At 37.9% G+C, this 12,401-nt stretch overlaps 2 protein-coding genes across 2 annotated transcripts; one reads left to right on the forward strand and one right to left on the reverse strand.

The window, feature by feature from the left end:
- On the reverse strand, positions 1–1,488 carry LOC144376675 (olfactory receptor 52D1-like). The gene is made up of 2 exons (XM_078044932.1): positions 533–1,488; positions 1–49 (listed from the first exon to the last, which is right to left on the reverse strand). The coding sequence occupies exons 1-2, from the start codon at positions 1,486–1,488 to the stop codon at positions 1–3; spliced, it is 1,005 nt and encodes a 334-aa protein (XP_077901058.1).
- Positions 1,489–9,334: 7,846 nt separating this feature from the next.
- Positions 9,335–10,282, forward strand: LOC101970040 (olfactory receptor 51I2). The gene has a single exon (XM_005342482.3). The coding sequence runs from the start codon at positions 9,335–9,337 to the stop codon at positions 10,280–10,282; it is 948 nt and encodes a 315-aa protein (XP_005342539.2).
- Positions 10,283–12,401: the final 2,119 nt, after the last annotated feature.

Raw genomic sequence — 12,401 nt, forward strand, 5'->3', positions numbered from 1 at the left:
TTAACAGTTGACCAAACTGAGGCAATAGAAACATTTGGCATCATGTTCAAGGACACCAATTTAGTAAGAGAAGGAGGCCAAGATTCAAATCTCAGTGCTGTGAATTCACACTAGGTACCCTTAACTGCTATGCTAAGTTGTGGAATTCAGATTAAAATTAACTCCAAACACCTTTTTAAAATTTTTTTTTTATTTTTAGCTTTTGAACTCCAAGCTTTTTACTCCTACCATAAAATCCAGTCTCTTAAGAGGAGAAACTGACTTGCTCCTTACTAGGTCACCACCACTTTTGAGACAATATTAAAAAGTATCATCTTTCTGTGCTTTTTTGAGTTCTTTAAGGAGCTGAGGAAACATAACATGTTCAATGTGATAACTAGTCTCCCATTTCATCAGATCAATCCACTTCCTTCTGGAATTTCCAACCACATAAACCCAGTCTTGTCATATCACAGATCTCCATTCATGTAAATGTATCTAGCAAGTAATCCTACCCATTTATTTTTCTTATCTCCAAGGTCTACTTAGAATTCATGTTGAGATCTTCCCCAAGAGAAACAGTCTTAGAAGTCGACTCCGAATCTCCTTGGTTCTAGCTCCATAGATGATGGGATTGAGTACAGGAGGCACCAGCACATAGAGATTCGCCAGAAAGATGTGCACATGCTTGGGAACTCGGTTGTGACCAAAGCGGTGGGTGAGGAAGGAGAAGAAGGCAGGGATGTAGAAAACGAGGATGACACCAAGGTGGGAGCCACAGGTACTCAGAGCCTTGCGTCTGGCATCTTGAGATGGCAAACGAAAGACAGCATGGAGGATAAAGCCATAGGAGATGGCAATGAGGATGGAATCCAGACCCACAGCCAGAAGGGCCACAGTCAGCCCATAGACAATATTGGCAGTGATGTTGGCACAGGCCAGCCGAGCGATGCCCATATGCTCACAGTATGTGTGAGCCATGACATGGTGGCCACAGTAGGGCAGTCGCCTCAACAGGAAAATGAAGGGGGAGACAAAAGCTATACTACGGAGTATACTAACAAGTGCAATACTGCCTATTACTGTATTGTTGAGGATAACTGTGTATCTCAGTGGTTTGCAGATAGCCACATATCGATCAAAGGCCATGGCCAGGAGAACTGAGGACTCCAGAGCATAGATAACATGGACACAAAACATCTGGGCCAGGCATCCAGCAAAGGAAATCTCCCCTGCATGGAGCCACAAAATGGCAAGTGTCTTGGGCACAGTGGTGGAGCTGAGAGCCAGGTCAGTGAGTGAGAGAAGACAAAGGAAGAGGTACATGGGTGTATGCAGGGCACTGTGTGTCACAATGACAAGGATGATGGCAGCATTGCCAAGCAGTGTTACCAGATATGCAGCACAGAATGCAATTGCAATCCAGATATGGGCAAACTCCAGCCCTGGGATCCCTGTCAGAACAAGAGTGTCTGGGAGACTGTTATCACTGATGTTGGAGGCTGACATCCTTCCTAGCAAATCAAGGGTTCCTTCCAAGGGTTGATGGTATGTCTACCCTGGAACAAGAGGCATGTGGTTGATTCACATGAAATTATGACCTTTCTGTGAAATCATAGTTATCAGACTGTGGCGAATGTTTTTTTTTTACATGTTCAAGCATCTGAAAAGTATTTCTTTGAAGAACAACATGCCCTTAACTTTTTGACAATGATTTGACGATGCATTCACCCTTTTTCTCACTTTGTAACCTGTCTTCCCAGATATACGCCATATGCTTACTCTTTTTTTCTCCTGAAGTGCCTTGTAAGAAGCTGGACAAACTGTGTGCAACGGTGCAGTGGTAATTTCAGAAACTCAAGAGGCTGAGGCAGGGGGATCCCAAGTTCAAGGCCAGTCTCAGCAACTTAGCAAGGCCATAAGCAATCTAATGAGACTCTGTCTCAAAATAAAAAATAAAAAGGGCTGAGAATATGGCTCAGTGGTTAAAAACCTTGATACCAAAAAAAAGCAAATAAGAACTACAACCTGGATATGATTTAATATCTATTTCTAATTTAATACCTATAATGATAAAAACATTCCTTTAGGTATAATAGAAGAAAGAATGAGATAAAGTCATCTTTGCTTTCTGGGCAACAACATGCTCGACTGTATCAAAGTCAGTTCACCCTGCAAGCCTGTGAGTGTAATGACAGAATATATGGCCAAATTAAAATGGTGTTAATAGAGACTGATAGAGGGAGAAAGCAGGATGTGCTCATCTTTTTTTTTTTATGGTAGCATATTTTTTATATATCTTTATTTTTTACTTGTTCCATTTAGCTTCACATGATAGCAGAATGCATTTTCATTAATTATACACAAATGGAGTGCAACGTTTCAATTTTCTGGTTGTACATGGTGTAGAGACACATCGTTTGTGCAATCATACATGTACCTAGGGTCATGATATCCATCTCATTCCACCATCTTTTCTACCCCACTAACTATAAAGATATAACAAAGAATTTTATTTTGACTGTAGAGAAATAGCTAGCATTATTTAATTCTCTCCTTAATATTTTTTTTTGTACTTAAAAGGGCCCTGAAGAGAATGCCAGTAAACCTGAGTTTCAGTCCAGATTCTGTAACAAGAATGATGTGTGACGTTGGAAAAAATCTCTCTGTTCTTGGGGAAAAATTCAATTTAGAATGGGCATGATTCTGTAGACATTTTCTTCTTTTCTATCAGCTCACTAAGTAGCACTGGAAAAATCCTAATACCTTATTTTGTGTCTCAGTTTATTATATCCAAACTAGAAATGACATCATCCAGCTTACCAGGCTCATAAGATTTTGTAGGTTAGCAAAGATTAATATCATGGTATTAAATGTTTGAATTCTCTGAATAAAACCTCTGCTTCCCCTCCCCATTCCTCTGCCCCCTCCTTCTCCTTTTACAAGTCCTTTATCTCCTTATAATCTAAAGTGTTTAAATATTCATACCCCTTTCTAACAGGAAGATCAGGTCCAGAGAAGTGAACTGATGTAATTTAGATCACAGGCATGTTACTTGCAGAACTGAAATTAGGTCTCTTAACTGAAATTAGGCGTTCCTTATTCCACAGTTCATTAATATGGCCAATAATTGAATTTCTACCTCTTCCAAAAAAAAAAAAAAAAACCATTTCAATTAATATCGATTTCTAACACTCCAGTAACTTTTCTGTACTTCTTATCTGAACTTCAAAGAAGTGAAGACAACTAAGGAGCCCCTTCCTGTTTGCAGTGAGATTTCCAGTGATGATACCAGCAGATTTTGGACTTTTGGGGGAAAGAAACTTGAATGGCAGAGTCTGGAGACCTGAAATCGCTAGATCTTCCCTTCTCCTCTCTTCCTGGCCTACTCTTGCTTCATAAGAATGTTTTCAAATGGTTGTTGCAATTTATCTGCTACTCTCTCTGCATCTATGGATGGGAAGAATAGGAAGTTTAGGGTAAGAGCAGGTTTTATTTTCCTTCCTTGGAGAAACAAGGGAAAAGGTACTGAGCTTTTTCACAATGGGCCTCCCTCCCAAACTTTTCTCAGCATCTTGTCTTCGTGATGGTTGAGTTTTTGAGGTCCTCTTTTCAGTCCTAGATTTCAGTACAGTAACTTAACTCTTGAATTACTTTCTTTCTTTCTTTCTTTCTTTTCTTTTTTTTTTTTTTTTTACTGAACAGTTGCTGGTAAACCTGATTTTAAGCACTTACCTTAGTAATAGATGTGCACTTGCAGGTGTAGAAGGATGTGATAGGGGTTCTGAGTAAAGATCTGTGGTATCCGTGAGAAGCTGTGTGGTGGAGTATGGTTGTGTGATGGCTTGGGCAGGAGGTGTGTATCTGGATACAAAGTTGTGTTTAGGCAAGTGACAGCTATGTCTGCAGGTTTAGATGTGTGAGGTATGAGGGAGTGGAGGGTCTGAATGTGCAACCCGTGTTCTCAGTTTTCTGAGCTCATTAAATGTCTTCAGCTCATCTCTCTATTCCAGCCTCCTTTAGTTGAAGGTCTTGGTAAGTGAGATTATTTATTGCTTCCCTCTGTGATAATCAGGTGTGAAAAATCAGGTAGCCTTCTCTAGGGATTTGATTTGTGGTATGTCTGTTGAGGTAGAGAAAGAAAATAAGTAGCTGATAAAAGAAAAAGGAGCAGGAAAACTTTTTGGTACACTTGTAATGAAAGTGGAAATTAAATATCTAATCTATGTGTTTTATTCTCCATTCTTATTTCTTCTTTCCTTGACTCCATTTTCTGTCTTTTTATCTTTACCTTAATGAGCCTCATTGAATTCTCACTCAGGGTGAATCAACCAGAATTCTGTGCCTATAAGGGCATGGTGAAAGACTGATGTGAATGGTGCAGCAAATAATGGTGTTGGACATTTACACATAGTGTTGCACTATAAGACTGGTGGCATTATGCACATTTGGACAAAATGCAAGTTCCAAGATAAAAATAATTACTTGCAATGATAGCAGAGTACTAAATAAAGTATAGGAGTTTTCTGAGCATGACTCATTGCAATTGCCCATGTTGTGTACTCACAAAGCCAGTCCTTGTAGGAAATAACATCAATGCCTGGTCTGAAGTCATGTCACTGTATCTCATGACAGTTAGCATCTAATGCCAGGAAGGTTTTTATATCTATCAGAGCCCTCTTTCAGGATTCATTCATTCTCCTTCATTTCAGAGCACTTTGCTCTTACAACATTCATTTTCCTCTCAAATTAATCCAAACCAGTTGTCTTCAAGGTTTTTATTCATTTCCTTAAATAAAAAATTGTGCTCCATTGTGTACTATGAATTGAAATGCAAAAATAAATAGATGCGTACATGCCCCTTCAAAAACTTTTAGGTAGACATCTAGAAGTTATCATTAAAAGCATAAATATTAGAAAAAAATATGTAATTTTCAGTGTATTGTGAATTTTGACATTTAAAAATGAACCTCTAATATCACTATTTTAAATGTACCAATGGACATCTAGAAGTATTACATTTACCATTATTTATTTAAAATATATGAGAAAGTTTTTCTGAAATGTCAGAAATTTAATATTATTGCTTTGTCTTCTTGGAATTGGTTCATTATCCTACCTATTCATTTTTTACTTTTATATCTCATGATGATAACTCCCATACTTAAAATATGTATATAAATTGGAGGGCTGGGGTTATGGCTCAGTGGTAGAGCACTTGCCTAGCATGTGTGAGGCACTGGGTTCAAGTCCCAGCACCATATATAAATAAATGAATAAAATAATTATCCATCAACTTCTAAAAAAATTTTAAAAGATGTATATAAATTGGAATTATTTTTTTCCTAAAATAATAGGATTCAACGTAAAAATATTTTATTGCAATTATCATGGTGATACTTCAATAAAAGCAATATTAAAATCTTTAAATTTCATGCATTATTAAATATGTTTTTGGAAATATTTTTCTTAATGAAAATTATAGAACTTTCTTTTTTCTCCAAAGTTACTTTACATGTCTACAAGTCAAGACCAATGGAATGAGGAAAGTTTCACATTCAGTTATTCTCAATTTTATTTATAAAAATTAAGCTGTAAGAAATTATCCACATAAATAACTTGGTTGAGAATGACTTTTTTTCTATAATGCAGGATTTATGCCCTAAATAAGAGTAGCTGCTATAATTAATTAGTAACTGTCCCAAGAAAGTAGTTTCTGGCTATTTGAAACTCAAGGAGGAGACTCACAGAGGTGCTGCACAGATCTTTAAGGAGATAGCCCAGTCAGGTGATGCTGGTACATTGAGGGACATGTTGAGGTTGTTGAAAAACAAGGGACAAATAAAAATGTAAGCAGAAGCCACTGCTTCTATTAGAATTAACTGCTTTGCTTAGGAAAAAACAGATTCTTGGATGACACTGACAAAAAGAATATGAATAAGATCCCTTAAGCCTCTTCCAGTGTTCCAGTCTGCCTCTAATGCTTCCTGTTGGCAAAACCTGACAGGCAATTGGCAGGCAAAGAAAAAGTGTGATCCCACCTGAGCATGGGAAAGCAGAGCACAGACAGGGTGGTGGAGCCGAAAGACGAGCTTAACGCGCAGCACAGTCAACCTGTAGTACCTAGGTACACTTGTGTGCATTATACTTGTATAGTATTTTGAGATTGAATAAATATTAAGCATGTAAAGATCAGAAATATCCTCGTTCATTTGTCCGACTTTACAATAATTTTTATTTATTATGTAACATAAAACTATATATTACTAAGAAATAGGAAACATTTTACAAGATTAAATCATATTGAATACAACTTCAAAATATATGGAATTACTTGACAAAAATGATTTTAATTGAATAATGACTATCTTTTCTGGTGTACATCTTCTCTAAAAGTATACAAACACAAATGCACATGACATTAATTTTTTGTCCTTAAGCATCATACAGTGAGTTTGAAACATTTACATTTTACATGCAATTACTAAATATAGTATGTAATTGTTTGAATGTATTTAGCTTTTTAATAATAACATAGCTTCCTGATACTTTTTAATCACAACTTTAAAAAAAGTTCTTTATGTGAAAGTGAGAAAAAATCATTGTTTGACTCTTTATACTTTTTTCATGAAATGTTCCTTTAATAGCTCTTACTCAAACAGAGCTGAGAGAGGCCAAACCTCTACCATTGTCCTATATTATAAATATGTAAATATACTTTATGATGTGTGTATATATATATATATATATATATATATATATATATATATATATATATATATATAATTCAGCTCTTCTAAACCCCTCCAGAATCTTCTGGTTTAAGGGCACCATTTGCCAGTTTCATTTGGCAGAGGATCCTAATAATAGATTGTTTACATGATGACAGGAACCATGAGACACGGTGTGGCGGCAGATACGCCCTGCTTGGCTGGGAAGACTGGCAGTGTTGCCTTGGTCTTTGCACAGAATTCTGAACTACCTTAGGGAATAGGTAGCAGGAGGTGAACACTGGGATCCTGCTGTGAGGAGCCTATTCCCAGCAGACTTTGTCTAGGGGATATTAGGTCTGGCTATAACCCTTCCACTGCTCAGAGGTTGACAGTCGGCTCCTGTGAACTGTGGTATGAGTGTGGGGTCTTCCACAGCCTTGGCCTGGCCTGGGGACAGCACAGCCCACTTTTCCAGGAGCACCCGAGACAGGCTGGGGCGTGGCCTTGTAGCTGTTCTGTTTATCTACCTTACTAAAACTCCTTCAATCTTGCTTCCCTTTTTTCACCTGCCCCTTCTCACCTCCATTTTATTTCCTATATCTTTTTCATCCTTTTCTCTCTGCCCATTTTCCATCTCTCTTTTCCCTGTTCTCCTATCACTCTTTTACTCTTTTGTCATTTTCCTCCTCACTCTTTCCCCGCTTTTTGCTTGATGTGAACATAGGGAAAAATATTAGGAAACAGAAAGGACCCTGTCAGCAGAGGCCACTCAGCTGCACTCCATCATTTCCAGGTACATCAGGAAGGAGATACTAAATCCATCCTTATTCTGCTGCAGGAGGTTTTTAGTTTAAGACAATTTTAGACTTCCTTATGGTGAAAAGTGTTTTACTTGGTGGAATGAGACTTATGTGGGTTGTTCAAGAAGATGGGTGGCCTTGAGACCATCTTCTCTAAAATCTTCAATGCCTATTACTTTGTATTGCATGATAATGATGGGGGATCATTGCATGGGACAGGTTTCTCAGGGATTATCTGGTTCTTCTTTCCTGCCTCTTTATATCCAATGCTACTGCTTAGGATTAGGTCCTTGGGACTCTTTCTCAGACCTTTATACCCCTAGTAGATAATTCCATTCTGATAACTAATGAGATTAAACAGAGAAAAATATATTTCTCTCCTGAAGGTCATATAAAATAATAAATATACCAGTGTTATAATAACTTACTCAAGGATAGGTAATTACACTCAAGTATTCATAATAATTCATGAGAGGCAGAAGGGAATCTAATACCTAAGTTATGAAATTGGCAGGTGAAGCCACATTTTTACAGGGTATTGCAAAGGTTTTGTGGTATGCCACAGAAATAGCATGAAGTATCCTTAAACGTAGTTCCTTCCTCAAATGCTATTCCTGAAATTCCATGGTGGACAAGAGAGTGAGGGAAGGATGTAGAATGCCTTGTATTGTATCTTTATCATCTTCTCATAACCTTGCTTGGGCTGAAGTAAGGTGATGTTCCTCACCTTTTCCCAGGTGAGAATCTTTCTAAGAGGAGCAACAATGATCTGCTAAGGGCATGAAAGAATGCCATTTTTATAAGTTCATAGGAAAATTAAGGTGATGGGTGGAATATTTTTAATGTTATAATTTTTCTTTCTTAAGTATTTGTATTTCACTTTTGTTAGCTGTACCACTAACTACTGTAAAGATAAATGGTTTGAAATATTTTTATGTAACACATACACTTTTTTTTTGTTAAAGAAAACACAAAGTATAATAAATTTCCCATATAAACATTGTTTTAAATAGCAACAATAAATTAAAAGCAATATATATATATATGTTATAATATCTATATATGTAATGCTTACTAATCGGTTTTATATGTTCAATTTCTCTCTTGGTAAGTCCAATTTCTCTCTTTCACTCTCTCTCCTCTAACATATGTATATCTGTATGTCTATACAGCAATTCTATTTTTGCCCTATTTTATAAGTAAAGGCAATAGTTTAAGAAAATTTCCTAATGTAACATTGGTATTATGTAGCTACACTAGGACTCAAACCCTTAACTGAAACACTACAGTGCCTCTTAGGAGCTATTTATTTTCCAGGCATCCTACAAAGACATGATGGGTCTTGGAATATATAAGGACCTTGGGATTGAAGTGGTATTACAGCATTCAGATTTTTGCTGTGTAACTTTGACACCAGAAAACTTGGGGTGATTCCTTTCCCCTTTTTGCACATTTGTTCACCAGTCTTGCAGAATGGCTGTAAATGTTAACATTTCTAGTACATTAGACATTATCATAGCTCTGAAGTTTGAATTGTCTGAAAGCTTGCCAACAAAATGTTCCTAAGGCAGATGTCTAATTGTCTACTAGTGAAAACAAATGAGATGGGCAACTGCCCTGAAATCTACTCTTCTGTAAGTGGTTTAAAAAAGAAGCCTTTATTTCAACAGCTATTACTTCATAATCAACTGCCTATTCCACCAGTGAATTTCATGAATGGAATCGCAATTTATAAACTCTGGCATTGTCTTTTTCCTCTCTAGGAACAGTAACAATCTTAAACGTATGGTGTAGTTTCTCTGAAAGATCCACCTGACTGATAACTAATGTCCTCATTCTCTCATGGGCAACTTCAGGATCAATTCCTCTGATGCTCCCAGCTTTATTCTGACGGGTTTTCCAGGGATGGAGGACATGGAGCCCTGGCTATCCCTTCCTCTCCTTTTATTCTATGCCATCTCTATCGTGGGCAACAGCCTGATTCTCCTCATTGTAAAGGAGGAAGAGAGCTTGCACCAGCCCATGTACTACTTCTTGTCCCTGCTCTCAGTCAATGACTTGGGCGTGTCCTTGTCCACATTGCCAACTGTGCTGGCTGCCTTCTGCTTCCGTGCTCGAGTGATCACCTTTAATGCTTGCTTGGCTCAAATGTTTTTCATCCACCTCTTTTCTTGGACAGAGTCTGGCATCCTTCTGGCTATGAGTGTCGATCGCTATGTGGCCATCTGCAACCCGCTGCGCTATGCTGCAGTGCTCACCAATACCCGCATCCTGGCCATGGGCCTGGGGACTGTCCTCCGCAGCTTTGCCCTCATCCTGGTCTTCCCACTGCTGCTGCACAGACTGCCCTTCTGCCACGCCCAGAATGTTCTCTCCCATGCTTACTGCCTTCATGTGGATATGATTAAATTGGCATGTACTGATATCTCCCTCAATAGCCATTATGGGCTGTCTATTGTGCTGCTCACCTTTGGCCTGGACTCTGCACTCATCCTCATCTCCTATGTACTCATCCTGCGATCAGTGCTAGCCATTGCCTCTCGGGAGGAGCGCCTTAAGACCCTCAATACGTGTGTGTCTCACATCTTGGCTGTGCTCATCTTCTATGTGCCCATGGTCAGTGTGTCCATTGTGCATCGCTTTGGGGCTGGCTTACCCCATGCTGTCCATATTCTAATGTCCATCCTCTACCTCTTTGTGCCTCCCATGCTGAATCCTGTCATCTACTCCATCAAGACAAAGGAAATACGCCGCAGACTGTTGAAGACGCTTTTCAGGGTCAAGCTCTGACTCCTTGGCAGATCTACAAGCATAGGGTGATCTTGTGATGGGAGAATCGCCAGGCAGATTCACAGTAGGAATAGAACAATCAGGAAATGTGGGCGATGCCCTTCAAGTTATAGGATTAATTCTTTTCTAAATAAACATCAGGCTGGTGCCTGCCAAGGCTGTCTTGGGTTTTAACCACAAATTGCTGTATCAATATTCTCTAGAGGCAGAAAAATGGTCTTTTGTGAAAAAATAATCACAAGAATGTTGAGCATCCTCACAGGGATTTTTAGAGGAGTTGGGAACAAAATTAAAGATTTTAGTTACATTCTGGTTATGGGCCTGCACAACTCTTAAGGAGACAGGCACAAATAGGAGTGATTAAGAGCTAGGAATATAATATTTCCAATGTGTAAGTTTAGTGTGGGTGTTTGATTTTTGATCCTGTCCTCAACCAGGATCTTTGCCAACACGATATTTGAAAAAATGTGGCTTTAACAGCTTTGGTATTGAAGTAGTCGGAATTTGGCTTTAGGATTCCCAGGATTTCTTTTCACACGGGCGGTCAGGAAGAATGCAGGCACTTGGCTTTATTTCCAGGAAGTCAACAGCCCTTTGCTTCTCTATCCCCAGAGACATTTCCCTCTCTCTTTCATATCTGTCTGCTTTCCCTTGATAGAATCTGAGCTTCCAAGGGTAGCAGTCTTTTCTTATTGTAGTCTGTCCATCCACAGGAAATCTCCCAAGGGCTCTCCCATTTAGACACCTGATGGTGCTTGTGTAATAATGCAAGAATAAGTGAACAAGTAGCTGAGTAAGTGATAATGAATAAATGAGAAGATAATAAACAAATTAATAGATATGCATATAAACTCTCTTCTCAAATTAGAGAAGAAAGTTTATATACTGCTACCCTTGGAAGCTCAGATTCTATCAAGGGAAAGCAGACAGATATGAAAGAGAGAGGGAAACGTCTCAGGAGATAGAGAAGCAAAGGGGTGTTTCATTTCTGAATGTTTCCTCTTTCTCTGGACTGCACAATTCCCCCCACAGAGACAGTATAAATGAGAAGTAAGATCCTCTATAAGTTAATGAACCTCTATATGTCTTAATTTTTTATTTATAAAATGATATATAACAATCTCTGATTTTCTACTTCATAGGCTTGTTTTGAAGTTAACTAAAGTAAATTGCTCTAAAATTTGTATAATATATAAATATTCAGCTTATTTCCTCATATTATTATCATTATTGTTATTGTTATTATTATTAATAGTAGTAGTAGTATCTTTTTTGTGGTATTGAAGATTGAACCCATGGCTGCTTTTCCACTAAGCTGTATCCCCAGCCCATTTTATCTTTTAATTTTGAATGGGTCTTGCTAAGTTTCCCAAGCTGAATAAACTTGTGATTCTCCTGCCTCAGCCTTCAGAGTTGCTAGAATTACAGATATGCACCCCTGTGTCTGGTCCATTTTCTCATATTATTTTTATTCAGCAAGGACAAATGGACCATTCTGTCCGGCTTCAAAAATATCACATTCACAAACCATTGTCTAGTATTTTAAGAATTTTCTGTAATTTAACCTTAAGTAGTACTGTTTATCACCTGTTTTATGTTCCCACTGTACTCAGAATATAATTTAGTCATATTGGTTTGGTTAATTTATCTTCTCTATTAGACTATAAGCAACTCATGTCCAGGGAGCATGATCTTATTTAACTCTTGAGGCTCTAATACAAGGCCTGAAACACTTCAGACTCACAAAAATATAGCAAAGAAATGAATTTAAAATGATTATATTTATACAACAGAAATACACCAATAGAATGCAGGGGAAACGATTGTATTTGCACATATTTTCATACCAGTATGTTCTTTATAGTTTAATGATTATAATGACCTATACTGTTTTACTCTAAAATAGATTTTAATTTTACTGAAGTATAGTTTTATGTGAAATTTTGTTATTGATCAGTCTAAATATCATATGCATTATAAATGAATAGAAACAAAATAGTAGCCAGGCCTAGTAGTGCATGCCTATAATCCAAGTGCCTCAGGATGCTGAGACAGGAGAATCATGAGTTCAAAGCCAGCCTCAGCAACAGCAAGGCACTAAGCAACTCAGTGAGACCCT

The sequence above is a fragment of the Ictidomys tridecemlineatus genome, chromosome 4 (assembly GCF_052094955.1).
Source record: "Ictidomys tridecemlineatus isolate mIctTri1 chromosome 4, mIctTri1.hap1, whole genome shotgun sequence".
NCBI lineage: Eukaryota > Metazoa > Chordata > Mammalia > Rodentia > Sciuridae > Ictidomys > Ictidomys tridecemlineatus.